Below are 27,687 nucleotides of genomic sequence, written 5' to 3' on the forward strand. Positions count from 1 at the left end.
TCCTGCTTGCCAAAGCCACCCATTCCTGTGCACAGCACGGCTTTGGGCTGGGAGCAGCCGGCTTTGGGTAGTGCCTGCCTGGGAAACTCAGGGGAGTACAGCTCCTGGGCCCTTGGCACCCAAAGCTGTGACAGAGCAGTGTTGGTGACATTTGGAGAAGTCAGCAGTTCTTCAAAATGATACTGCTTCTTGGGGCAGGATTCGCTGTCACCTCTTTGCGCTGAGATGCTCTTCCAGGTGTGCTGCCCTGACACCCCGCTGGGACCTTCCCAGGTAGGAGCTGTGGAGCCCTAATTAGCAGCCACTAATGAAGGGTCACCCCCTCCCCAGGCATTGCCACTGCACAGAGCAGAGCCAGCCCAGGAGAAGAAGGGCCGGCAGCTCCACAGGGTGTGCCAGTGACTGCTGGGAGAACTGGGAATGGACTGGGGGTACAGACAGACGTTTCCTACTGTGGGAGAGCTGCACACCCTCTTGTTATAACATTGACTGCTGTGCTCCACCGTGACTCGGTTTCCCTCTCAGCACAAGGAGGCAGAATTCTCTCTCCGTGTCAAACGCACATCCCAAATCCCACAGCCGAGCTTCAGCATTGCACCTTGCCCAGCACCACGTGCATTCTGGAGTTAAACATTGCATTTCCTCTGGATTCTCCCCGGGTCAGCCCTGCTGGGGTTTCTCCTGGCTTTATGTGCGCTGGGATCTGCGGCAGGGAAGGACTGGAAGAGACCCTGCCCTCGAAGCCGTATTGTCACCCAGCTCCTGCGAGCGCTCCACTGCGGCACTGTCCTACAAAATCCTCTGCTGCAGTAATCGCTGGGAAAAAAAAGCACGAGCCGTGCATGCAGGCAGCAGCTCTGCGTGTAATGACTGCCGGGTTATGGATCTGCACGGGGATAACTTTGAATTATTATCTGCACTAAAACCCTGCAGTCTGCTGTGTGCCGCTAATGAAATGTGCTGGCTCCCAGTTTCCCGCTGTCGGTGCTGGCTGGAGCGAGGCAGAGGAGCGGGGCTGGCAGCTCAGCAGTGCTGGGCTGTGCTAGATTTTAAAATGATCCATGTGTAGAACAGGATCCCCACAAATGTGTGTTGGGTGAGGGGAATCAATTCCTGGGGTCTCGGAGCTCCCAGCTGGAGCAGGCTCCGGTGTGGATGTTGCCCTCAGCTCCTCAGAGAAACATTTGGGTTGGAAAAGACCTTTGAGTCTAAATCCTCCTCTTCAGCCGGTGCTCCTGCTGGCACCCAGCCCAGGTGTGACATCCAGCAGCATGGACACGGTGTCACTGCTGGGAATGTGGGTCCTGGTGTGACAGTGACAGGGTACAAAGGCACCCCGGGCTGCTCTTTGATTTGGCTTTTCTCAGCTGCCTTTGGGGCTGTGTGTGTAGGAAGCAACTGGGAGAGAGGTCCGTGTGTCCTTCTGCAGGGAGGGGATAAAGGGGGGAGCCCCAGGGACGGCCTTTGCTCGTCACCACTGAGTCGCCGAGGACATCAGAGCAGCTGATCCGCCTCCCTGCACATCTCCCATTTGATATTTATAGCACTCGTGTTATCAACTCAAATCAAAATCATGTGATGCTCCACTAACTGGCGCTGCCGGACTAATTAATCAACCGCGGGTTTAAGTGAGCGGTCAAAGGGTCCATCCTTCCTCTTCGGCTCCAAGTGGAAAATGAGTAGGTGACCAGTGCTTCCCAGTAATTTAACGCTGGGGGAACTGGGGGAGTGTGTTGGGGTGCACTGGAGCGGACAGACGGCTCCGTGCCTCCAGAGGCTGCGCCCGGCAGATGCAGCTGCTGCTGGTGTGGAGCTGGGAGGGCAGGATGGGGATGCTGGAGATGTGATTGGAGGGGGGCTTTAACCCCTGCTGGAGGGGATCAGTCCTTGTGCCAACAGCTGCACAAAATCCTTCCTCCTATAACCTGTCGGGAAAAGTGGAGTGCTTGTCCTTCTCCCAGGGGACACGCGGCAGCAGAGGGTGCAGACACAGAGGGACCATGCCCGGGCTGCCCCTGGGGGTCCCTGAGCTGGAATTGCTGCTCGGTGCCACCCAGCTGCTGGGGCTGGCGGCTGGATGGGAGGAGGGTGGGCCGCGGTGGCCAGAACTCACTGGAGGATAACTTAAGGTGGCAGATGATGGCAGCGGTACTGGAGGCTACTGGGTGACACGGGGTATGGCAGGTGGGTGGCACTGTGGGCACGGGGACAGGTAAGTGGCACCTGAGAGGGGACCTCGCTGGGTGGGAGGGAGTCACCGGGACAGGCAGCGGCAGCATCTCGTCCCCTCACCCCACCACCGAGCCGGGGCGGGCCGGGGCGTGCCGGCCGATGGCGGCCCCGCCCCGAATGTCGCAGCCCCGCGGTGCCGCGGAGGCGGCGCCGGGCGCGGCGCAGAGCGGAGCGGAGGATGCTGCGGGCGGGGGCCGCCGCCAGCCCCGCTCCCGGCCCCCCTCCCGGTCCCGGGCGGGAGGAATCCCCGCCGCCCCCCGCCCGCTGAGCCCCGGCCCGGCCATGGGGGCTCTGACCAGCCGGCAGAACGCAGGGGTGGAGGAAGTGGATGTCCCCGCTAATTCTGTCTACAGATATCCCCCGAAATCCGGTGAGCCCCCGGGGGGTCCCGCGTCCCTCGGGGAGGGAAAGAGGGGAGCGAGTCGGGCTCCGGGCGGGGGTGACCCTGCACCCCAAAGCAAACGCTGACGCACAGGGGGGCACCCTAAAATTCTGGGTCTGGTGCGGGTACCCTGCGTGAGTGCGGGGCGGGAGGGTTCGGGGTCACCCCTCTCCGGGCGCCCCTTTGCCGGTACACCCCGCTTCCCAAACTTGGCTGAGTTGACGCGACTTTAATGACATTATTGTTATAATTATTTCTGTAGCCGTGGTCTGCGGCACCGGGCTCCGGAGGCGCTTTTTATAGCCGGTTACTCAGGAGCTGGCTGCTCGGGAAAATCCTGGGTTTAAATTCCCGGGAGGATGAGGGAGGCTGGGGTGGGAGGGATTGGAGGGGATCCCTCCTTCCCAGGGCTCTGCCCCATCCTAGCACCCCAGCCCCTGCCCTGGGGAGCCTTCCCCTTCCTGGCTGCTCTCCCTGCCTCCAGGCTTGCTGGTGATGCATCTCCCGCTCCCCAATCCGGCCCTGTCTCAAACCTTGCGCGTGACCTTGGAAAATCCGTCCCTCCCTTCTGAGCCTCACTTTTCCCTGCAGGGGCTGGGCTGGGCTGTCCGAGGGGGGCACGCTGGGGAGGGAGGGGAGATGGGGTCCAGCCCTTGGGTGGCCAGCGCTTCAGAGCCGCAAAAATACCGGCACCGGTGAGTGAGTGATGCCCCGGAGCACCGTGCGTGCATGGGAGGAGATTGCACAGCATCCTTGCAGTATTAAATATTATTAATAGGTAACTATTTTGGTAGTTAATAGGATAAGGTAAACGCTTGGATCGTTAGCGCTGTGACAAATTACTCGCTAATTACAACTAAAGACCTCCTTAGCAAGAATTACAGCCAACACAAATCCTGCTCGTGTCCTGAAAAGCTGTGCTTGCCTTTTTTTAAAAAAAATTTAATCTAAAATAGGTTGCACAGCTGGCTGGAGATGGCTGATCCTTGACAGCCTGGCCTCCCGCAGGGCTCCCCCAGCTCTCCTTTTTACAGGATTTCAAGGCCTCTGTCACTTTAATGCCAGGTGAGGCTGGACCTGCCCATCCATGGGATTGCTCTTTGTAGGGGCGGTGTCTCCATGCATTACAAGTTTTCCCCTTGGGATCCCGTCTTATTTAGGGGCTCTTGAAATATCTGGGTACGAAGGAGTGGAGGGTGCAAGTGCACCCAGCACTTCCAAACTCATCTCAGCTGGCAGAGGTCACCGGGCTGATGCTTAGCTCTGGTTTTGGGGAGAGCCCAGGGCTCCTGGCTGTGCTCAGCTGGCCCAGTCCTACTGCTGGGTTCTGGGCTGAGCTGAGGGGATGGTCCTGGTGCTGCCCAGGGTCCTCAGGAGAGGGGCAGGAGGTGCCCAGGTGACACAGCCATCTGCACTGGGACAAGGGCAGGCTGGTGGCCCTGGAGATTATGGCTGGTTTGCCTTTAATCCGGGTGGGATTTGCCTTCAGCGCTGCTGGCAGCCGAGGGAGGACGTGCTGGGCAGTGGAGCTGATTCCTCTGTGGCAGCAGCACTTCCCTCAAAACAGCCACTGGCTTTGGAAATGTGGTCCTGGAGGGGAATCTCATGGGACCTTGGGGCATTTCCCTCTCTCTGTGGATGTGGCTTTGGCTATTGGGCTGTAGGCTCTCTTCGTGGGAATAGGGCAGCTGTGTCTTGTCCTACTTTAGCACCTCCCCATCCTGGGGGTCCCATCCCCTCCAGACAGGGTGTCAATGGCATTAGTTAAACCATAATTTTTGAAACAAAGGCTGAGATTTACTTCCATGGCTGCCACTGGGAGGGAGAGCCAGCGGGGGCTGTAGATGAAGCCCCACTGCAGGGCTGCTGGGATGGCTTTTGGGGCAAGTCTCCAGCTTTCAGCCCCTGTCCCCAGCTGAGGTCAGCACTGACTTCCCCTGGGGCACACAGGACTGTGAGCAGGGCCCTGGCTGGGCACAGGAGCACGGGGATTCATCCAGCAGTGACAGCCCCGGTCCTGGGGCACAACCCCGGGTGGTGGCAGAGCCGCGGCGGGCGAGGGCTGACGCAGCAGTGCTGAGGACAGGCTTTAGTTCAGCCCCGGCTGCTGCTGCCTCTGGCTGCCCACTTCAGAGCACAGAATTAATTAATGGACTGCCCAGGGGCAGATGCACCCAGAGCCTTTAACCAGCCCATCACAGCACCCGGTGCTGGCACCCGTGGCCGCAGGGTGTCCTTGTGCCAGCGCTGTGCCATGGCCACCTGTCTGGGCTGACTGCAGGCTGTGCAAACCTGGGGCTTCCCTCACCAGGAGCGTGTGGATGAGCTGGGAATGAGCTTTTCTGGTTTTGCAGCTTTGGGGAGTGAGGCTGAAATGTTGGAGAGCCAGAGGCTGCAGTAGCAGAGCCCAGCAGAGCAGTGATGGCTTGGGGCACAGTGCAGGACGTGTCACTGCACACCAGAGCCACGGGCACAGCACACAGGAGGGTTCTCACCCTTCTCTGTCACCTGAACAAGGTGACATTGCTGGCACTCATGGGGAAAAGGAGCTGACAGCTGGTGCCAGCTGTGTCTCATGTGCTGGTGCCAGCAGATGTGCAGGACACAAAGACTTTTGCTGGAAACCTCAGGCAGTTTGGGTTTATTCCTTCTTTCCAGCAGCTGCTCTGTGCAGCCCTTCCCAAGATGTGGCTGTCCTTGACAGGCTCTACTTCCCCAGGAGTGGGCGTTGGATTTACAATCAGCTCATAATAAGGTGGCTGTGCTGGGAAGGAGCTTCCCTGCTGTGCCCCCCATCCATGTCCAGGGAGTCACCAACACGTTCCTGCCAGGCTTTCCTGTGCTGGTGCTTCCCTGGAAAAGCCTGGCACAACTCAAGCCTCTTGTTTAACAGTAAGGAGGACCTTTCCTGGGAGGGAGCACAGAGCTGGTTCTGCCTGCTGTCAAGAGGGAGTTGAAGCCTCTGGGCCATGTGCTGGGAGCCTGCAGCACCCAGGGGTGCTCCCAACCCCTGGCAGGAAGACTGGCTGATGGCACCATGGTCTTCACCTGCTCTGCCCATCCTGTGGAAGCCTCCAGCACGCTAAACTGTGGCTGGGCCGAACACAGAGAGCCTGTGCTCCATTTGCCAGCTTTTTCTCAGTGCTAGGGAGGCTTTTCTCCATGCTTAAGTGTAATTTTTGTGCCATCTCCTGCTGTTGCTCCAAGTTGGTGTCAGGAGAAGCTCTGGATGGCCCCATTCTCCCCTGGCTGTGCTGTTGCAGGCAGCTCTGAAGGCTCTTTGCTCTTGGGGCTTTTTTTTCCACGTGGCCGAGTCCTTCTAGGCAAGCTGCCTATAAATTATGTACGTGGAAAATGGGACCTGAAAGCAGCAGGCATCAATAATTGATGGTCGACGTTTGCTAGCGGGCTCGCTGCATCCAGGCATCCCTGCACCATGGGGCAGAGCTGTGGGATCCCACTCATCCCTCCTGGCCCAGAGTTACTCCTCCCCTTGAGCTTTGGGCTCCATTTTGGGTTTAAGTGCAGTATTAAAGCCTGATCCAGCCCTGTTGGAAGCTGATTTCAAGCTCTGACTTCAGTACCCACAAGCAGAGCTGCAGCTTAATGTCCTCTATCTGTGGTCCCCAAATGTTTGGTTTTGGGGCATCCCGGGGGTGCAGAGGGATCTGTGCTGGTGGGTTTGGGGTTTTTATAATCTAAACCCTGTCCCTGTGGCTGTTACGATGCAGGACACTGTGTCCATGTCTGACTGGCTCCTGGTGCTTCTGCTTACCCCTTACTGCTGCCCCATCCCTGTCCACATTTCCCTTTCCCTTTTTTCCCACCTCAAGTCCCAACCCTCCTGCCTGGCCAGTTCCTGTGCTACAACGTGCTTTCCCCACACAGCCCAGATCTCACGGACAAGGAGCAGGCACTGGTTGGCTCCTGGCCAGGCTTGGAGGAAATTCTCCTCTAGTGGAAAAGTGCCTGACCTGGGGGCTGCTCCCAGCTCGGGGCCAGGACATTCCGGTGTTCTGGCTCTGTGAGGGAAGAAGGGATGGACCCTGGTCATTGCCCAGAGTTCATCAGGGCCATGTGGAGCACTCGGCAGGGCAGGTACTGACCTCCTGGAGGGTCTACAGGACCCCAAAATCCTGCCTCCTGCAGGTGAGCCCTTCCTAGGGAAGGCTGCAGGCTGAGAACTGACTGAACTCAGTTCAGCTGTGCTTTGCTCACCCTCCTGGTGGCAGCTGCAGCCAATGTGGGCAGTGGCTGGCTGTGGACAGGCTGCCTTGGGTGGCACACGAGGTCTGTGACATCAGGCTCTGGGCAGGAGCAGCCCTGCCCGTTTTCAGGGTGCGTGGCAGGTCCGTGCTGCCCTTCCCGGCAGCATCCCTGGGGATGTGGGAGCCAGCCCGGCTCCTCCGGGGCTCGCAGGGTTCTCTGGCAGGTCAGGCTGTGCCCCTGCCTCTGCTGCCTCCTCGGGGAACGAGCTGGTGTTTATGGCCACGATTAGCTCTGCTCTGCTGCCCCAGGAGCCGTCCCCTCCTCCTCCTCCTCACGGACCAGGATCCCTCTGCTCCTGCTGAAGGTCAGGGTGCCCTTGGGTGGCTCAGGCCGTTCTGGGGCTTACAGGGATTTCCCAGGCAGGGAAAGGGGAGCAGGCACAGTTAAATCCCGCGGACCCCCGCACCAGCCTCTCCCCATCCCGGCTCCGCGGTGCTGAAGCCGGTGGGATGCAGGAAGAGGGGAGAGCAGGCAGGGACTGTGGCTTCTTGGCAGCCTCTCACTGCCTGGGGGCTCTCAGCGTGTCAGCTCAACCAGAAAGGTGACCCTGGGGACAAAGTCACCTCCGAGCCATCGATCCGGTGGCTCCGTGCCGCTCCATCGCCCGGAGCCCCCTCCCCTCCTCTCCTCTCCTCCCTCCGCTCAGGCGCCCGCTCTGATTTCGTTTCAGGGAGTTACTTTGCCAACCACTTCATCATGGGCGGGGAGAAGTTCGACTCCACGCACCCCGAGGGGTACCTCTTCGGCGAGAACAGCGACCTCAACTTCCTGGGGAACCGGCCCGTGGTGGTGGGTACCGGGGGTGGGGAGCGCCCCTTCCCAAAGCGGGGCTGGCTCTGTGTGCCATGGGGTGTCACACGGCTGCTGGCTGTCCCCCTGCACGGGCAGAGCCTGCCTGGGGCGGGCTGAATGGATTCTGTGATGTTCACACAAGGGCTGGGTTCCTGTGCTCTATCCGGGACTAATGGGGAAGGGGATCTGGGCTGATTGAATCCAACTTCTTTTTCATTCCCTTTTCTTGCCTTCCCATCCCATCCAGCAGCCATATCCCAGACAGAAGGGCACATGGTGTGGGGTGTAACACGCAGGTGCTGGTGTGGTTCAGAGCAGCTTGGATAGGAACAGGTGAAATTACTCACCAGGCTCTAGCAAGAGAGGGGAAGAAATAAAATAAAACTAAAAAGGCAGGGGTAGGTTGTGGCTCAGGGTGGCATGGATGGGTTTTGCAGTGCTGGGTGCTGCCAGCTCCAGCTGGTCTCAGGGCATGAGGGAACCTGGCTGGAGGGGGTGTCCCTACACCCCACACAGCTCCTGGAGATGGTTTTTGTGCTTGCTGCCTTTGGAAAGGGAGGAAATGAGAGCAGGGGTTCAGCCTGGGAGTGATGCTCCCCAGGTGCCTCTCAGCAGTGGGACAACTCACCAGCACTGGCTGGAGGAATTTGGGGGGGTCAAGTATTCAAAAGAATCAGGGTGAGGATTTAAAAGTCACCAAAGCTTTTCTGTTAAGTCGAGATAAACTTGCCTGCTGCTTTGGCCCAGCTTTCAAGCATTGCCTGCTGCCAGGGATCCCAGCAGAGCCAAGGTCAGGAGCACCCACAAAGCACATGAACACTGAGTGGGTGAAGGCAGTGCCTTTCTCTGCCTTTCTCTCCATCCTCTGTGCTTCCCCAGAAAATGAGAAGTCAGCACTCAGGGCCTCTTCCATAAGCAAGTGTTGAGAAATCCTCTTTGATTACAGTAAAAGCCTCTAAACTGCCCAGTGAGCAGTTCCCATGTCAGCAGCCCTGACAGCAGAGCAGCAGGGAAGGCAAAGGAACAGCTTGGAAACAGCAGAGAGAATTAATACAGCATCACGAGCTAAATTGTCTTGCTCTGGTTTAATTACCGATGGCTCTGGGCTGCAGAGCTGGACCAAGATCCCATTTCCCTGGGGAGCAGGGTGAGTTCTGGGGTTGGACTTTTGGGTCAGGTCAGTTTTGGGGGCTCAGGGAGGAGATGGGGAGGATCTGTGTTGGTTCTGGTCCAAGCCTGTGTCCAGGCAACACTTGGGCCTCTCTGAGGCTGCCTCCAATCCTGTCCTGATGCTTCTTAGCTGTGATCCTTTTGCTTTCTGGCCTTCTGTGAGAGCCCTGCTTGGGCTGGAAACAATAAAGACAGCCACTGCTTTTTGGTGAGGGATTAATTCTGGGTTCCTTGGGGATCAAGGGCCAGGAGATTTTGGAAGAATTGTGTCCCAAGTCCTCTGTGAGCAGAGCACTTTGTCTGAGCCATGAACGGCGCTGCTGCCACGGGGATGTGTGGAGCAGCCGGAGGCTGTGCAGGTTCTCCCCTCCATGGATACATGATAATCTGGATTTTCCAGCTGAGAACAGGTTCCCAAGGGGCTGGGAAGGGCGTTGCAGGTTGAAGTAGCTGCTACCATGCAGGGGCTGAGGAGCAGAGAAGCTGCTGGAGGCACTCAGAGAGCACAGGGGAAGCCAGGAACTGTTGAAATGTGCCACTGGGTTTCCCTGCCCACGCAAAGCTGCTGGGGTTTGCTTGTAGAAAAACCCAAAGACAGACTTTTGAGGGTGGTTTTTATTTCACTTGAGCAGAAGCTGGCCTGCACCAAATGTTGCTATAGGCACGTGGATGGCATTCTTAACTTCACCACAACTGTTACCCTTTTTTTTCTGTTGTGTTTCAGCTTGATTTAAAGGGAGGAGATGCAAAACTTCCTCTGAATAGCCCCTTTCTGATGTGTGAAATCTGACTTGTAAAATTTAATTTAAAAAAAAATAATCCTACCACCCCCAAAAAGTGCTTTCCACACGTGGGAGTGAAAGAGCCTGAAGTGGTTTCTGCAGCACAAAATTTGCCTGCGGCACTTCCCCATCCTGCCAAGCCCAACGGCCCCTGTGGGTGGCACCCAGGGGACCTGGCTGCCCTTTCCCTCCTCTGTCACCCACCCCTGGCTGCTGCAGCAGGAGGGGGCTGCACCCACGGGTGCTTTCCCTGCCAGGGCTGGTTTGGGTATGGTTTGAATGGGTGAGGTGCAAACGAGCAATTTTGGATGACTGCATTGGTTTGAATAACAGGGGATGTATCACGACATGGCACAGCATGTCATGACATGGCTCAGCTTCAGCCTGGAGTGTGTTCTCACTCTCTCCCCTCCAGCTGCAATGGGTGACTCTGCAGGTGCTTGATTCTGCAGGTGCACATTTAGTGACTCATAAAAACGTTCGTTAGCAGCAGTTTAATGACTCTGCTGCCCTTTTCCCCTCCTGGAGAGGACGAGAGCGGTGAGATGCAGTTCCACAGTGCTGGGAATTCATCTCCAAAGCCTCTGATGCCATCAGCCATGCTGTGCCCAGCCTAATGCTTTAGTGGCACCTGTGGGATCAGAGCCATGCCTGCACTGAGCAGTTCTGCTTGTCCCATCCTGTCCCTCTGAGCCCAGCACGGGTCCCCCAGTCCCATCCATCCTGCTCTGCAGGGCTCTGGGGACAGAAAGGTGATGATGGCTTTAAGGACAGGTTAGTGATGATGATTGTCCCCTGTGAGAACACCAGGGGCATGGGGAACGGGCATCTGGCTCTCTGCAGGGCATCCCCAAGTCTGCAATCCAGTTTTGTCCCTTTGGAGTGCAGTGGGTGCTTTGGTAAAGGACAATGGGACACTGTGCCCTCTCCAGAGGCAGCAGTTAAAGCTCTTTGACCATCTGCCATCCCCAATGGCACCTGACACCCTCCTGGCTCTGGCTGTCCCCTGGCACATGGTGGCAGCTTGCCAATGAGCTGGGCCTTAATCAGGGCTGATCCCTTCTGGAGCTAAACCTACCTGGGAGCTGGAGATGGAGAGGGGGGAGATGTGTCCTGTATCGCTTCCCTACTGCCCTAAGTCTCCTTTGGGTGACTGCTGTGTCCCCTGGGTGCCACCGTATCCCCTCCCCAGGGAGCCCTGTAGCCCGTGTCAAGTGGACAGAAAGGACTGGGAAGGACAATGTCACCTTGGAGGAGGGATACTGCTGCCTGCCTGCTCCTGCCCAGACACCCTGCTGGCTCTCTGCTCTGGGCACAGGGCTGGCAGGGATCTCACCACCCAAATCCCATCCACCACAGAGAGGAGACAGGGACACTTGTGCCTGTTTTATCCCAATGAGTGGGCGGGGAGGGAGCTTCAGCCTCACTCTCCCCAGCCTCATCCAGCAGCATAAAAACCCATCAGCAGCCACCTGCCCTGTGCCCCCAGCCCAAGGGACAAGGAACAGCCCCTCTGTGTGTCCCCTCCCCAGTGAAACTGTCCCTGCAGTCCTAGGCTTGCTGTTTGTGAAGGGCTGTCCCTGTCATTGTGCTGCCTGCACCCAAATGCCAGCAGGAGCTGCAGGTGCTCAGCACCCATCAGGATGCCCAGGCCACCCCAATTCCCTCTGTAGGTGTTGGGTTTGGGTCACTGAGGGCTCCACAGCCACCGTAGCCCCCCGTGTGCGTGTGCCTTCACCAGTGTCTCTCTCATCCTAGTTCCCTTACGCTGCTCCACCTCCTCAGGAACCCGTGAAGACCCTCAGGAGTTTAATCAACATCCGCAAGGACACCCTGCGCCTTGTCAAGTGAGTCTGGGCACCCAGAGCCTGAGCCCCGGGGAGGGAGGGTCCTGCTGGCTGTGCTGGGTGCTGGCCATGGGGCTGCTCTCATTCCAGCACGGATGGAGGGATGGATGAGCTGTTCTCCCAACGTGCCCTTCCCCTCTGCCTCCCGCATGCCAGCACAGGCAGTGCCGCAGGATTAAAGGAGCTTAGCGCTGCCTTTGAAGTGCTTTGCTTCTTCTTCCTCCCCCCCACTTTCCAAAGGCTTTGCTGGAGGGAGGCTGGGGATTGCGGCAGGGTTTGAGATTGAGGATTAGGGCTGAAATCTGTCTGCGGCACTTCCCAGCCTGCAGGCGTGACCTTGGGCATGCCAGGCACTCTTGGTGTGCCTCAGTGTCCCCTGCAGGAGGGCAGCAGCCCCTTTTGGGCCGAGGGAATTACAGTAATTTCATGATTGTAAGCTGCACCATTTTGACTAAAATTTTGGTCCGAACCCAAAGTGCAGCTTATAATCAGGTGTGGCTTATATATGGACAAAGAATGAAAAGTTGCTGTTTTAGTTTGGAGGACAGGTGTCTGCTGAGAAAGGCAGGAGCTTCTCTTTGAAATGGAGAATGGAAACCCCCTCCCTCCAAATTATTATAATTTTGAAATCAAGGGGCTCTCAGGCAAAGATATGGGAATTAGGAATAGCAGTTCTTTACTAGGGAAATTAAAATAGAAATACAGTACTACAAAGAACAAACCCCAAACCCTGACAAAGTCAGAGTACAACCTGGCACCCCGTCAGTCAGGCAGGGTGTTGGCAGCAGTCCCATTCCATGGTGGCTGCATCCTCCTGCAGTGACAGATGTGGCTCAGTTGGAGCAGTGCTCCTGTACAAGGTGCAGTTTCCCTCCGGAGCTCCAGTGGTGATGTGGAGAAATCCGGTTTTCCTCTGGAGTCCAGTGGAGAAAGGGCTCCCTTAGTGTCCCAAAACCTCTGTTTTTATCTTGGTAAGAAATGCTGGGCTCTTCCCCCTGGCTGGAGCAACTCCCAATGGGATGCAGTAATTTTATCAGTGCCACAGTGGGACTCAATGGCCATGAGCAGAAAATGACTGGCTGGAGGAAGGATGGGTTGTGAAAAGATAAAGAACACTGCCCCAGCTGGTTTCAATGGATGGCCCATTAGCAGAATATCTGCCGTTGAGATAAGGATCACTGCCCCCACCCTCAACAGATGGTGATAGAACAGATACCTTTTATCACACTCTGTACTGTAATGTGCAGCTTATAATCAGGTGTGGCTTATGTGTGGACAAAGAATGAAAAGTTGCTGAAACCCAGAAGTGTGGCTTATACTCAGTGCGGTTTATAATTGTGAAATTACTGTAGTCCAAGGCCCATCTCCTGGACCCTCTGTGCTCCCCAGGTGCTCGGAGGAGGTGAAGACCCCAGGGGAAGAAGTGAGCAAAGCCAAGGTGCACTACAACGTGGAGTTCACCTTCGACACGGACGCCCGTGTGGCCATAACCATCTACTACCAGGCAACCGAGGAGTTTCACAATGGGATGGCGAGGTGAGGGGCCCCAGGCGGGCCTGTGTCACCCCCCAGCTTGGCCCATGTCCCCCCCAAACCTGGTGTGTGTCCCTGGCTGATGGACATGGAGCCTCTGCCCTGAGCATCTTTGCTCTTGAGGACAGGAGATGGCTGAGGGAGGTGCTGAGATTGGAGGGGGGGGCTCCTTGTTTCCACCAGGTGCCACCACCAGGTCTTTGCCAACCCCTGCCACCTCCTTCCCTGTCACATCCTATTCCCTCTTTTTGCATTCCAGTCAGAAGTGAGACTGAGGGGAAATAATTTCCCCCACCCCAGACCCTTCCAGGGTGGCTGTGGAGTTGTCCCTGTCCCCTCCTATGCTGTGTTTACTTTACCCTGTAGATTATTTTAGCCCTTTTTAGAACTTCTTACCTCAGCCCCTAGAGGCATCTGGGAGGGGAGTGAACATACCCTGTCCCATTTTCCTGGCATCTCTGTGATGTGGGGAGAGCAGGAGTGTGGGGACACCCGTGGTGCCCTGACCCTGTGCTCTCTCCACGGGACAGCTACACCCCCAGGGACAACAGCCTGCAGTCGGAGACGGTGCACTACAAGCGGGGGGTGTGCCAGCAGTTCTGTGTGCCCTCCCACACCATCGACCCCTCCGAGTGGAGCGAGGAAGAGGTGGGTCCCCCCACCCCTGACCATCCCGTGGAGATGGAGGTGGGATGAAGCCTCAGCACTGCTCCATCTCACCAAGCCTCCCCTGTCTCTCTCCAGCTGGGCTTTGACCTGGACCGTGAGGTTTATCCCATGGTGGTGCAGGCTGTGGTGGATGAAGGAGAGGGTGAGGAGGGGGCTCCTTGCTGGGATGGCCTTTCCCAGTTTGCTGGTGTTGTGGTGCCAGCTGGGCAGAGCCTCCTGCTTTTCCTCACTGCTGCTGTGGCTCTGCCCGTGCCCCTGCATGTCCCCTGAGCCCTGCACGTTCCTTTGTGTCTTGCAGAGCACAGTGGGCACTGCCACGTGCTGCTGGCCACCTTTGAGAAGGTAAGTGCCAAGCTGGGGCCATCCTCCCCCTCCTGCCTCCATCACCCACCAGCTACAAGAGCCTGGAGAATCCCTGGGAATGGGGATGGTGCTGCTGGGCTGGGGATGTTGTGGGCTGCTCTTCAAATCCTGGGACTATTACCTCATTTTAAGCACCCACTTCTAAGGTAGTTTGGGCTCAACTCCATCTTCCTTCTTCCCTCAAGTCTCCAGCTTTGCAATGTGTGTGACCTCCCACAGCTGCCTGCTGCTGGGCTGTCAGGAAAAGCCAGGATTCCTGCAAAATGGGCTTGTTGGGAGGGAGGAGGGAGCAGTGACAGCCACAGGGTGAGTGGGTGCTCTGGCACAGCAGCCCAGGGGTGCCCACCCATGTGCTCTTTCCTCCCTCCAGCACAGTGATGGCACCTTTTGTGTGAAGCCACTCAAGCAGAAGCAAGTGGTGAGTGTCAGGGTGTCCCTGATGTGCAGGTGTCCCTGCACACCCTGCAGGGGGTTTTGGGGAGGCTCAAAAGCCCCAAGCCTCTCCCAGCCTTGCCCCTGCTTCCCAGGGAGTGCAATTTCAAGGTTATCAATGCAAAGAGAACCCCTGAATGTTGGGGGGAGGAGGGCTGGCCCAAGCAGGGGGCTGGGAGCCACAGTGGCTCTGGACCCTCTCTGTTCCTTACCCCTTCCCCATGGCATTGCAGGTGGATGGTGTGAGCTACCTCCTGCAGGAGATCTATGGCATTGAGAACAAGTACAACACACAGGACTCCAAGGTGTGTGCCTGCATCCCAGGGCTCTTCCCTCATCCCTTCTTCCCTTCCCCTAGCACAGGTCTGGCCAATGGAACATACTCAGGGCAAGAGTTTGCAGCACAGCACAGAACTGGTCACGGGTGGGGACCCTTCATGTTGGCATCAAAGCTGCTGCAGGCAGAAAACTGAAGGATTGAGCTTTCCCCCCTCCTTTGTGGTCCCTTGGGGGAAGGGTGATGGCTTAGATGGGGAGCATGGGGTTCAAGGCATGGGATGTGCTTTATACTCTGCTTTAACATGTAAAAATTGGGTTGAAAGTTTGGGATTCTGTTTCCTTTGACCTCATCTCCCAGTCTCCTGGAGGAGAGGAATGAGGTCCCAGGGGGGCATTTCAAGAGCAGGCAGCCCCTGGACACAGGCTGAGCACCCAGCCAGTATTTTAGAGCACCCACCCTGGTGCCACGTGGGCTGGGGACCCCTGAGCAGCTCCCTGCTGTCCCTTGGGCAGGTGGCCGAGGACGAGGTGAGCGATAACAGCGCCGAGTGCGTGGTTTGCCTGTCGGACGTCCGGGACACCCTGATCCTGCCCTGCCGCCACCTCTGCCTCTGCAACACCTGTGCTGACACCCTGCGCTACCAGGCCAACAACTGCCCCATCTGCAGGCTGCGTAAGGCCCGGGGGAGCTTGGGTGGGCTGCTGGCACCTCTGGGAGGGGGCTGGCACCTCTGGGAGGGGGCTGGCACCTTTGGGCTGGCACCTTTGGGAACGGGCTGGCACCTTTGGGAACGGGCTGGCATCTCTGGGAACGGGCTGGCATCTCTGGGAGGGGGCTGGCATCTCCCACACTGAATCCCTGCACTCCCTCTAGCCCCACTGGGGATGCCCCTCTTGGGAAACAGGGTGTCATTTTTTGACAGGTCTCCTTTCAATGCGTGGTTTTCACCCCTCCCTTTTTTCCCTGCTGTCGCAGCTTTCCGAGCCTTGCTTCAAATCCGAGCCATGAGGAAAAAGCTGGGCCCGCTGTCGCCCACCAGCTTCAACCCCATCATCGCCTCACAGACCTCTGACTCCGAGGAGCACTCGGTCAGTGCCTGGCCTCTTCCAGCAGGATGGGGAGGTTTGGGGATCTGTATGTCTCTGGAGAACAGGGTTTGCTTATTTATTTATTTATTGCAAATTCATCTTGCAAAAAATGTGGGTTGATATGAGGAAAAAAAAAAAGAATGAAGTTTTTTTGGCAGTGTAACCATTCTCTAAGTTCAAGCTTCTTCCTGGGGCATCTTGATCCCACTGGGAGTGAGGGGATCAGAAGATGGCCCAGGGAGGATGCTCACCCGTGTCCCCCTCTGCAGTCCTCGGAGCACATCCCCCCGGGGTACGAGGTGGTGTCGCTGCTGGAGGCTCTCAATGGGCCGCTGACGCCGTCGCCGGCCGCGCTGCCCCTGCGGGCGCTGGGGGACCCCCCGGGCGTGGGGACCCTGCCCTCCTATGGCAGCGATGGCCCCCTGCCCCCCCTGAGGGCCCTGTCACCCCTCGAGCGCCTGCCCGACTGCGGCCCGCCGGGGCTCAAGCTGAAGAAGAGCATCTCCAAGTGAGTACTGGGGTGGGCATGGGGGTCTGGGCGTGGTCTGGGGGCTGTGGGCAGGGGTGAAACTCTCTGCTTTGCCCCTCTGGCCAGGTCCATCTCACAGAATTCCTCTATCCTGCCCGAAGAGGAGGATGAGAAGTCGTGCACTGAGTCAGAGCTGAGGGTGTCCAGGAGGAGATCCCCAGCCCGGCATGAGGAGGTGAGCACTGTCCAAAACCTGCTGGTAAAGAGTTGAGGTACTGTGGGTGGGGCAGCAGGTCTGGGACCAGAGACACTGGCTGGGGTTGCCTCTCCTGGCTCACCCTCCATCCATAAGGATGCTTGGAGGAGATGGGCCATCCGTGCTGAATATCCCCCATCCCATCCTTCCCATGGGCTCCTCTTCCAGGAATGTGGTGCAACGCCAGAGAGTGAAAACTTCACCCTGTCATCATCAGGAGCCATCGACCAGTCCTCCTGCACTGGGACACCCCTCTCCTCCACCATCTCGTCCCCAGAAGGTACAGCCTGGAGGGGCTCATAGGTGCTGGTGAGGCAGGAGAGTGGCATCATGATCTCAGGACTGTCACACTGTGGGGGATGCAGAGCAGTGACTTGGCCCCTTCTTACCCTGCCATTGGAAGGAGCCCCAGAGTGTCACCTCTGCTTTCCCACCTGTAGACCAGAGATGGGGATCACAGGGGCACCAGTCATGCCTGCTTTGTCACCCAGAGACCCAGAAATGGGCTGTGAGCCCTGGGGCCCTGCTGCTGGCAGCTTTGCACCCATCACATCTCTCTGGCATGCAGCCAGTCCTTCCTCTGCACCCCACTCCTCCTCATTAGCCCTTTTCCATTAGTGGGTGCTGTGCCATGTCTCCCACCAGTGGGTGGGGGGGTCTGGCGGCCCCCTCAGCCCCCGCTCTCCCCCAGAGCCCGTGAGCAGCAGCCTGGCTCAGTCCGTCATGTCCATGGCCTCCTCCCAGAGCCAGCACTCCCAGCTCAGCACCGACACCGTGTCCTCCATGTCTGGCTCCTACATCGCCCCTGGCACGGAGGAGGAAGAGGAGGAGGAGGAGGAGGAGGGGGACATGCTCCCCTCGCCCGCGGCCGCAAGCGCCACGGCCTCTGATGGAGAGGTAGGACTGGGGGCTGCTGGTGGAGCCCATGCTGGAGAGCTTCCCTGGGGGATGTAACTCCTCCTCCAAAACCACTGGCACCAGACTGGTTGTTTTTGTTTTCCTTCCATCTTTCCCACCTTCCTCCCACAGTCAACACCTGTGGAGTCCCCGGATCTAAATTTTGTCAGCATTTCTGCCGAGGAGCGCGATGCCGAGGTAACCATAACCATCCCACGAGGAACTGGGAGCTGTGCTGTCACCCAGCACTGTGGGGGGATGCCAGCTGTGCCCATGGAGGGGGAGGCTGGGCAGCTGGCACCACGTTCCCCCAGGGCTGGGCTGGGGAAGGGGCTGCCCTGGGGATGGGTGGGCTGGAGGGGCTGTGCCTCACCGACAGTCCTGATCCATGGAATCCCCAGGGATTCCAAAGGGACCTGGGAACAGCCCCTGGCACAGCCCTGAGCTAACACTTCCTGCCTCTCACCTGTGCCACAGGGAAACGATGTGCTGGAGGATGAGGACGCCTCTCCCACGCAGGAAGATGGTAAAAGGCGCTGGGTCATTGCTGTCTCCTTGCTTTCAGCTCACTGTCACGATGAGTGCTGTCATCAGGGAGAGCCCTGAGGGGCTCTGCAGGCACTGGAGTCAGGGAAACATCTGTCACAGTGGGGATATCCAAAGGGGGCTGAACACCAGTGAGTGGGGGGAGCCAGCCAGCCCCAGGGACCCCAGAGCTCAGTATGGGACATGGAGCAGGTGATGGTTGGTGTGCAGGATCCACTGGTTTTTCCAACAAGCCAAATAGAAAAGTCTTCCCTCTCTGTGGTTTTTCTCTCACCAAGGTCTTTTCTCAAATCTGTGAAACTCTCCCCTGTAGAAATCAGTGTCTGGGCTGATTCCCACAGGAAGGGGCTGCAGAGCTGTTCCCTCTGGGATGCTTTGCTCACTTTCTTTGGCCTGTCCTCAATGTCAACACAAGCACATTGAGGGCTTGTCTCACCTCCTCCCTTGAGCTCAGACAGCCAAGGAAAGAGGTGGTCACCTCTATGCCATTGGCCACCAACTGCCCTGGATTGCTTTTGGGCAATAGGGAGGCCCACGCTGTGCCCCCTCCTACATTTCCAAGGCTCTTTTCAGCAAAAATATGACAAAACTAGTTCCCTATCCAAGCTGGATGCTCAGCCAAGCTGGAAAGCAGGAACACCTATGGAACACTCATCCCCAAATTGTGGCCTCTGACCTGCAGAGAGGCTTGTGCTGATGGGGAGACTCAAGTACAACAAATAGGAACAACCAGAGGCTGTGGTGGACATCCATGGGCATCCCAGCAACTCTGGGAGCAGGATGGCCTTTCTCCTTAGGACACAGTCCTGCACCTGTTCTCAGCAGGGCTGCTGGCACGTTTGGGAGCATCCCTCCTGAGGTTCAGTCACCTGCATCTGATGGATGCAGGTAAGAACCTGGGGGCTGATCTCTTGTAGAAGCAGTGCTAAGAAGCAGAGTTACCTCCCTTATCCCTGAAAGCCTCCATCCCCCCTGCAAAAGCTTGGCTACGGCTTCTTGTGCCCCACGCATCCAGCTACTGCCTCTTCCTGGCATCCACGCAGCTCTCACTGCACTGCTGGTGCTGGAGAGGCTCCAGCAGGAGGTGATGGGTGCCACCACAGCCTGGCTGTGCCAGAGGGAAGGTTTGGCTGAACCCTGGGCGGGTTCATGGCCGTGCCCGTGGCCGCATCGTGGCTGTTCCGCTGCGCTCCGATGGAGCAGCTCGGGTCGCGCCCAGGCGTTATTGTCCACTCTTCACCCGCTCCCACCCGGTGCATCGTTTCTATGTCATTTTTTGTTTTGAAAGAGGCTGGGGAAGGGAGAGGAAAAGCCCCAGAAATCCCACCCCCCCAGTGCTAAAAAGGCAGCGTCGAGCCCCAGCCCGGCCGCGGCGGTAACTGCCTTAACTCCCTTCCAGGCCCGAGGACAGGCGCGTTCCTCGGTCTGACGTGTGACAATAACAATGACATGGGCATCGCACACGTGAAAGCGCTGGACAATAAACTGTGCTCTGAGGCCTGCTTACCTGGTGAGTGGCCATCTGCTGAACATGAACTTGGGGTGGGGGGGGACAGTTCCACTCTTCCCTGCATCCCCCCAGCCCTTTGCATCCATCCCTCCTGTCCCATCACCATCATTCCCACCATCCTGGCCACTGCCATCCCCGCCAGGTTGTCCTCACTGCACCCCTCCACCCGTCCCTCTGTGGGGCTGAGCACCAGACACGTCACCACCATAGGTCAGGGTGGCCTGTCCACACTGGGGTGTCCCAGACTTGCTTTGCTGGGATTCTCTGTCCCTGGCCAGGGGGCTGCTGGCACCCCAGGAGGCACCAGTCCTCCTTAGGAAGGTGGTTGTGTGGCACAGCTGCAGCCTGCTGCAGGCTTGTGGTGGGCACAGCAATATTTTGAGTTGGGATGTGATCCACAGGCAGTCCAGCTGCACAGCAGGAGCTGCCTGCCTTGTCCTCCTCTTCCTCCAAAGCCAGGGAGATGGGGTGTGTCTGTCAGGTCATCTTTCTACAGACCCCCAACTTTCATCCATCTTTCCCATTTCTTCATGCTTTCTCCCTCACCCTCTTTCCACTTTTTTTCCTCCCAGCCTCTCTCCATCCCTTTTTTTTCTTCCTTTCCCCCAGGCTCCTCCGTCTGCGTGAAAGTTCATGTTCGCTCTGTGCCAACACGGTTTTCTCCACCCATGCTTGTGCCCCTTCCCTGCCCAAAGTTGCCCAAAGGTGACAAATGTATTGAACATCCCTGGCCCCTGTGGGGAAGGGGGCAGTGGGCTGGGGACCCTGCCCAGCCCTGTAGGCTCTGCTTCCTCAGCCTTTGTGTGGGGAAATGAAACAAAAAGCCAGTGGGGTCTCTGTCAATACATTTGTGGACAAGCTAAAAGCAACTGCCCCTGCCTTGCCCTTTCAGCTGACTTTGTGGCAGGTACCAGACCTGCAGCAGGTACTGGAGAGCCAAGAAGGTGGGTGAGACTCACTGGAGGGAGGGGAAATCCTTTCTTCTCCCCTGCTCCTTTGGGAAAGCCTCCTCTCTTGCTGCCTTGCCTGTTCCTGGTGGTTTCTGTGCTGGAGAAACACGGCTGAGGCTCTTGGGGAGGAACAGGCACCTGCCACAAAAGCCCTGCGTCCCCTCCATCACTCTCTGTCAGCAGCTGGCTGAGTCCTGCTGGCCTGGGGGGGCTGGGGAGGGAGCTGGGGGTGTCCCAGCAGCACCTCTGCTTTGCTGGAGGGCCTACAAAGCATCCCTTGGCCGTGGCAGTGGCCAAAGCCATCCTTGACTGCATCCTTTTGGTTGTTCTGGGGGGAGGATGAGGAAGAGGGAGCTTTGCAGCCCAGATGGCTCCGGCACAGGGTCAAATTCTTGCTGTGCTGTGAGGTGTGCACTGGCCTTGTCCCCTGCCTGGGCTGGGGTGCAGGAGCTGGCCCCTGGGTTGAGCCCAGCCAAGGATGCCCTCTCCATCCTTTGGCCAGCACACCTGCATCCAGCAGCTGCAGCCCTCGGCACGAGCTCTGCTGCATGAGAGGGGCGATCCAGGCGTTTGTGGGGGAAAGCAGAGGGCTGCCCCTCATGCTGGGACCAGGGGCAGAGGAGGTGCAGAGTGAGGGTTTTGGGACTGTCCATTGTCCCCTGGGTATGGCAGGCATGATGTTCTCCATCCCTTTTCACCTGCTGTAGGATACAAGACGTTTTTTCCACATAATAATGGACAGTGATTGTTGTTTTCTGGCTTGCCTTTTGAGTTGTACCAGTTTGTGTAGATCCAGTGTAGGATACTTGTACCAGTTTGTGTAGGATATTCCAGCAGTTTCTAACCAGGGTAGTGTCCATTCCTGTAAGGGATGGAGACAAAGTGTCATACAACACATCTAACATGGTTTTGGTGCACAGTTTTTGGTAGGGAGTAGTTGAAGTCACATCCTGCTCTATAGGTGAAGTTACAAATGCATGGATTGAAGTGGTGACAAAGCTGTATCTTTGTGTCATCCACTCTTAAATTATCACAAGGGGTTCTTAAAAACCCATACCCTTATCCTATGGATACTGGGATGGATTTGGGGTCGTTAGCAGCAGACATTTCGAAATGATAGACACAGTTCTATGTCCAAACACACAGCTAAGGCTATCAAAATATTACTTTCACATACAAACCCCTGTCATTCTCTCACCACACAACCATCAGTGGTTTGCCATGCATGTGTATGATTGTTCTTGAAAGTCCATGCTCAGTGTTCCAGTGGATCTAATACCACAAGGATTTGGTGCTTGGTACATGCAGAAGCACTGGGTACTGCTAAGACAAAAGCTGTGACCTTCCTAGTGATGGGGACATAATAAAATTTGATTAAAGACCACCAGAATTGAAATGCCCTTTCAAATTTCAATGAATAAAAGTCACTTTTCCCATTCAGTGATTATCCCAGCACTGGTAGAGTGTAACCACAACTGAGCTGCACTACAGCTGAGTGCTGAAGACAATGCTTTGAGCAATTCCCAGACCATCAGCCAGTTGGTCATCAGCATTTGGATAATTTTGGTATTTGAAGCTGGCCACTGTGTGTTTCCAAGAGTGGATAAGGAAGATCTTAAAGGTTGAATGTTCAAATTGTAAATAGTTGCACCCAGTTGATCAGTCAGAGTTTCAATCAGTCCCCAATATATCAGTTAGATGTGTGAGGTAACAGTCTCTGGTTTAGCTAGGAAAATCTCCAGTAGAGGAGGTGCCTGTAAAGGATGAACATTTTGGTCTGATAGCAGAAACATGGATCTGCATCTCTTTAAGGACTAGGATTAAACAATATTTGTTATTGTTCAACCAATTTGACCTTGAAATGTTCCGAGTTGATTTTATAGGTTTTGGAGAAGTTTTTGGAGCATATGCTGGGCACCCTTAAATCCTCTAGGGTACAGTCAGCTTCTATATCATAAGGAGTTAAGACCATATTGTGTCTTTAAATTTACAGTCCTTTAGGCTCATGGTGAGAGTGGGGGTGTTCCATATTTTGTGGGTTTGTTTTGGCTGTTCATAAAATTCCTCAGGGCTTGTACCCAGTTCATGAGAACCCTATTCACTGATTGTGGGGAAGGCAGTTGCATCCTGGCCCTTGAGATCTGTGGTGTTCCAAGAGTCTGCATCTAGGAGTGCATCCACAGTCTCCAAGCTGGTGACATTTGATAATGACATTTTTGTCCTCTCTGTAATGGACAAAGGTGTGGGACCTGGTTCCTCAAAGCTTCTTTTGAAATCTCTGCAGATTTCAATCTGATGGGAAAGAGCTTTGGGAGGAGGCCAAAGTCCCCATCCCAGGGATTTTAGAGCACAAGGTTTAACTGAACCTGTGTCCTTGTGTGGGTCCTGCAGAGCACGGGTTGCAGGGGCTGTCCCCATGGTTCAGAGCATCCTCTGGCTACAGCCACAGCCTCTGCCAGGGGCAGCAGGGCAAAAACAGCTTTGGAAAGAGAAACTGGGGAAAGGCATCTGCCAGAAAGGCTGGCACTGAGGTGGAGGGGCTGGGGAGCTGCTGTGGAAAACCTGAAATCCCCTGAGGGCTCTTGCTGGTTTGTAGCCACAGATGCTCTGAGCTGTGAGCAATGGGCCAGTCCAGCTGATTGGGTTTCACCAGGATGGGATTTGGGAGCTGGTCTGCCCAGGGCACATCTGCCAGCTGCTGACAGCAGGGGAGACCCCTCCAGCAGCACAGGGTGGGGGAGATGGGTGGGCACAGGGCTCACACCCTGCTCCAGGGCCAGACCACGTTCTGCTGCCCCAGCCCTGCTCCTTGCACCGAGAGCACTGAGCAGAGCTGGGTCTCTGCACTGGAGCACTGCACTGACTTTGGCAATATCAAGCTCTTAATGGGATTTCCATGTGCATGTACATGTGGTCCTGTTTAATTATCCATTCCCTCCGGGACCTGCAGACTTAACATGCCTCCCTCTCCAGCCTGAGCTCGCCATGAAAAGCCAGTCAAAATGGCAGCTGTCACCTCCCATAAATCAGCAGGCAGCAGGATTTTGTTGCTCCCTCTCTGAGACAGCCTCTGCCCTTGGCCTTGGCATGCCCTCACACAGTCCCTCTGGCTCAGAGCTGCCCTGGGCACAGGGCTTAACCCTGCTGGAGGCTGCAGCCAAGCTGCCTTAGGGATGCACCCCTTCCTAAGGGCACCATGCAGCCTCTGATGGGTCTGGGGCTGAGCTGCCATCACCCTGCCCCAGCTGAAGGGTGCTGCCTGAACTGGGACCCTGCAGCTGGAGAGGAGGCATGTGGGCACCCAGCTGCCCCCACACCACACCATGTCCACCCCTGGGTTCCCTTTGGCATAAAACCCTGGGAGGCTCCATGCATGGGGACCCCTCACCCCATGGCCAGTGACAGCTCCCCAGCCCCTTCCTGGACCCATTTATAGGCAGGGAGATCCCCAGTCACCCTGTTTGCTCGCTCGTGTGCATGTCCCCATGTCCCCATGCCGCCTCTGTCCCACCTTCACCATGTGCCTTCTGGTCTCTCCTGCCACGCAGCCGCCGTGCCGGACTCCTGCCCCATTAACATTGAGGAATAGGTGAGACCATGAGACCCCCAGAGCTGCACCCGCCTCGTGCCCTGTCCCCCGGGGGGTTGGCACTGGGTTGTCACCCATTGCAGTGGCCCCCTCACTGCCCAGGCCAGGGGACATCCCTTTGTGCCTGACCTGCAGCCCCACAGAGCACCTGCATGTGGCCTCTCGCTGGGCAGAGGGGGCACAGGCAGTCCCCTTCATTTGGGTTATTAAAACCCACACTGTGCTTCCTGTTTGGCCCTCAGCATTCCTGAGAAATTGGGGGTTTAAGGGGCCTCCCCAGCCTGGAGAGGTAAGTGCAGGGACCCCCCAGCCCTCACTGCCAAAACCCAACAGGGCGCTGGGGAGGTGGGCGTTACTTTGGCAGAAAAAATTGCATCCCCCATGGAAAAACAAACCAAATGCACAGTGGGCTTTGGGAGCCCCTAACTCCCATTTTCTCCCCCCAGGCCCAGAGGCAGCCAACAACAACGTGGGGCTGCAGCAGACCTGGCCCCGCTGCCCCCCTGGCCCCCGGGACCCGGAGCAGGCAGCGGCCGCCCTGCCCGTGTGAGGGCTCAGCCTGGCTGGGGGCACCGACCCCCGCCCACCCAGAGGGACCCTGGTGTCTGTCACCGCCACCCCTTGGCTGTACCAGGACTGATTTTCAAAAGAAAAGACGGTAACCTCGACTTTTCCATGGGGGCTGAAAGCCATGTCACTTTGGAGCCCCCCATTAGCACCTTCCCATTGTCCAGCACTAAAGGGGAGAGGCTGGGGTCCCCTCCTGTCCCCCCCTCACCCCAGTCATCTTACACCCCCAAGCTCCTCTCCTCCAATGTGTGGAGCAGATGGGACAGGGTCACCTCACCAAGGGGATTTTGGGATGTGGGTGGGTGGGGACAATGGGAGGAAGATGTTCAGGGCTGTGGGTTCAAGGATGTGTTGGGATTGGCATCCTTGGTGTGTGAGCTGGTGACTTTCATGGGGGGCCACCCCCCTGCCAGGTGTGCTGGCCCCTGCCATGCAGTGTCCCCATGCCATGGGATGTCCCCATTAATGGTGCCCTCATAGCTCCCCCTCCCTCTGCTCTCCTGAGCACCACCTGGGCTCCTGTTGCCTTTCCTGGGGGAATGGAGCAGGGTGGCAGGGGTGGGCAGGAGGCCTGGTACTGCCCCTAGCCCGGTCACCAGCCCCTGGAGCATTGATCATTTATCCTCTCTGTCTTCCGCCCTGCTGAGAGCTCAGGGCTCTGGGCTGTGCCCCTCTCTCTGGAACAAGTGCCAAAAGTGTCACCTCCATCCCAACAGTCCTGCCCTCCCCGTAACACTTTGTAGCAAGGGGTGGATGAGGGTGTGGGAGCTGCCCCCCATCTCTGTCCCCATCCCTCTGGCCAGCATTGGGCTGACAGCATAAGTGGATTTTGCTCCAAGGGCAGACACACAGGGGTGGTAAAGGAGGAGGGATAAAGTCACAGACCTTGGGGGCCTGGTGGGGCCACTGGCAGAGGCCAGGCTCCACTCCAGAGAGCATCAGGGACAGTCAGAAATCACTGTCAGAAACTGGAGGAGCATCAGACCCTGCATCCCAGTCTAGCAGGCTCTGGAGCTGTTTGGGGCAGCCCAGGGTGGGAAGCTCAGCCTCCCTTTTCCCCACCTGGTTTTGTCACACACCTGTGGCAGCAAAGGCCATCTCCTCTTTGCAGGACACAGCTGCATTTCAGAGCCACCTCAGGCCAGAGCTGCACTGAAAGCAGTGCCCCTGGAGGGGTGTGTGTGGGCAGCAGGTTCCCAGTGCCATCCCCATGGCAGAGCATGGGCTGTGCTGGTGATGGCAGTGGCTCCTAAAGAGGGATGAAGCTCTTTTGGGGTGTGGGGATGATTTCTCTGCTTGCTGTGTGGCCCCAGTGTGGGTTTGGAGCTGGCCATCCCACTGCTCTCTCCTCTGGACTGGCTGTGTCTCCTCTAAGCTCAACAGCTCCCAAATTCCTCCCTGGGAACCCAGGGTTTGATGTGAGGGGGTGGCATGTCCAAAACGCCATCCTGTGGCATGCGAGCTGCAAACAGCAGGGAGGGCTGAAGGGGTGGGGACAATCCCTGGGTGTCCCAGCCCCAAGGAGCCACAGCAGCACACAGGGAGAGCTTCACCATCATGCTGAGCTGAGAGAATCACAGCAGCCATCTCTTCCCTAAGTCTCCAGCATGGGCAGGGGAGAGCAAATCGGGCTGATGCTCCAGGGGCGCCTCGTCTACCAAAGCCCAGCCTTCCTCATGGTTTCAAAGGGGACAAGGACAGCTGGCCTGGCACCCTGCACAGGGTGCTTGTGGCTGCCAGCAGAACGAGGAGCACTTAGGAGCGACTGTGGGGGTTTTCTGGCTTCTCTGAGCGGTGTCCCCAAGGCTGCAGGAGCAGGCAGAGCCGGGGTGGCTGCGGGTGGGCGCTGCCCGTCGGTCAGAGCGATGGAGAGGAGCCCGGAGGATGCTGCGGCCGAGCAGTGCTGCTGCCTGGCTGTGAGAAGAGAATCCATCCTCTGGGTGGCACAGGAGAGACGGGATTTGGGCATGGGCGACACCAGCCAGAAGGGATAAGGGGCAGGCAGGAGCTGCCAGAGCAGCTGGGGTGAAAGGTGGCAGCCCCTTGTCTCACGGGGCAGCCCCTTGTTCCAGTGACCCACGTGTCAGGGATTTAAGGAAGGAAACCAGATTGCTGCTTATGATTTTGCTTTGAGCATGTTCTGGATTTTAAGAGTATGTTTAATAAAGGGTATCTTATGTTGACAGAGTGTCCAGAGTCATTTTGTGGTTGCAGGGTGAGGGCAGTCATGGTTTGGGGGATTTGGTGTGTAAATCCCTTTTTGGCTGGGAGCACCCACTCACCTGTCACACAGGTGCCTTCTCCAAAAAACCCCAGCTGATTCAAATGTCCTAACACAATTTCCAAGGTCCCTTCCAACGTGCATTCCCAACTATCCTAAGTCCTGCCAAGATGGAGAAACCTCTGCAGGGAGAGTCTGGCCTGGGGTAGAGGCATCTTCCTGGTGAGTGGTGTGAGTGGGCCCTGTCACTGCTGGGATGGATGAGGACACCCAGAGGGAACTTTTCCAGGGGGCAAAGAGGAGGAACGAAGAGCTGGGAGCTCATGCAAGAGAAATCCCTCCAGAGGGGGGAAGAAAATGTGTGATGGGAGCTGAAGTCTTGAAGGCCAGGAGGGCTGTAAGGGGGTTGGAACTTGGGTTAAATAAAAGAGGCTGATGGTGGTGGGGGGAAGTAACTTGCAGCTGAATCAGAGTCAAAATCAGAATCAATCAGATTAGAAAAGATCTCTGAGATCATCAAGTCCAGCTCAAGGCCAAACACACTGAGGGGGAATGGCTTAGTCCAATGCTTCAAAGGGATCCCTCCCTGGCCTCTGTTAAAGCTCTCAGAACAGCAGTTAGGGGACAGGGGTTTCTTAGAGAAGCCCGTGGCTGTAATTTTTAAAATTAAATAAAGGCAGACTCCATCCTTTATTTTTGGAGTCTGCCAGCCCCCCTTCAGCTTCGCCCTCATCGCTGTGGGTGCATCAGGAGCAAGAAATAGGGTGGGGACACAGGTAGGGGGAAAAGAGCTGGGGTTGACCCTGGAGGGGCAGGACACAGGTTTTCACAGAATCACAA

The 27,687-nt window shown here is 57.0% G+C and overlaps 1 protein-coding gene across 6 annotated transcripts; it reads left to right on the forward strand.

Annotated features, from left to right (window-relative positions):
- Positions 1 to 1,656: 1,656 nt before the first annotated feature.
- RNF157 (ring finger protein 157) lies at positions 1,657 to 26,806 on the forward strand. 6 transcript variants are annotated; one of them, XM_033076547.1, is made up of 21 exons: positions 1,657 to 1,679; positions 7,554 to 7,672; positions 11,386 to 11,474; positions 12,864 to 13,010; positions 13,538 to 13,655; positions 13,752 to 13,818; positions 13,975 to 14,018; positions 14,410 to 14,457; positions 14,705 to 14,776; positions 15,264 to 15,423; positions 15,727 to 15,839; positions 16,109 to 16,347; positions 16,435 to 16,543; positions 16,733 to 16,844; positions 17,256 to 17,461; positions 17,594 to 17,659; positions 17,939 to 17,987; positions 19,407 to 19,517; positions 20,127 to 20,222; positions 24,016 to 24,056; positions 24,503 to 24,589. In XM_033076547.1, exons 1-20 carry the CDS (start codon positions 1,676 to 1,678, stop codon positions 24,054 to 24,056), a joined length of 2,010 nt encoding a protein of 669 aa, XP_032932438.1. In that variant the 5' UTR covers positions 1,657 to 1,675; the 3' UTR covers positions 24,503 to 24,589. The 6 variants fall into 6 exon arrangements, with proteins under 6 accessions (XP_032932438.1, XP_032932435.1, XP_032932436.1 ...); XM_033076544.1 differs by lacking the exon at positions 1,657 to 1,679 and adding an exon at positions 2,437 to 2,602; XM_033076545.1 differs by lacking the exon at positions 1,657 to 1,679 and adding an exon at positions 2,437 to 2,602 and having other exon boundaries at positions 11,413 to 11,474.
- The last annotated feature ends 881 nt before the right edge of the window (positions 26,807 to 27,687 follow it).

The sequence above is a fragment of the Catharus ustulatus genome, chromosome 20 (assembly GCF_009819885.2).
Source record: "Catharus ustulatus isolate bCatUst1 chromosome 20, bCatUst1.pri.v2, whole genome shotgun sequence".
NCBI classification, from domain to species: Eukaryota; Metazoa; Chordata; class Aves; order Passeriformes; family Turdidae; genus Catharus; species Catharus ustulatus.

Bases quoted from the DNA above. Each gene is read 5' to 3' on its own strand.
- RNF157 (XM_033076544.1), top strand. From the start codon at position 2,515: ATGGGGGCTCTGACCAGCCGGCAGAACGCAGGGGTGGAGGAAGTGGAT. The intron at 14,019-14,409 runs GTAAGTGCCAAG...TCCTCCCTCCAG, and splicing joins TGCTGGCCACCTTTGAGAAG to CACAGTGATGGCACCTTTTG. The intron at 17,462-17,593 runs GTAGGACTGGGG...TTCCTCCCACAG, and splicing joins CCACGGCCTCTGATGGAGAG to TCAACACCTGTGGAGTCCCC.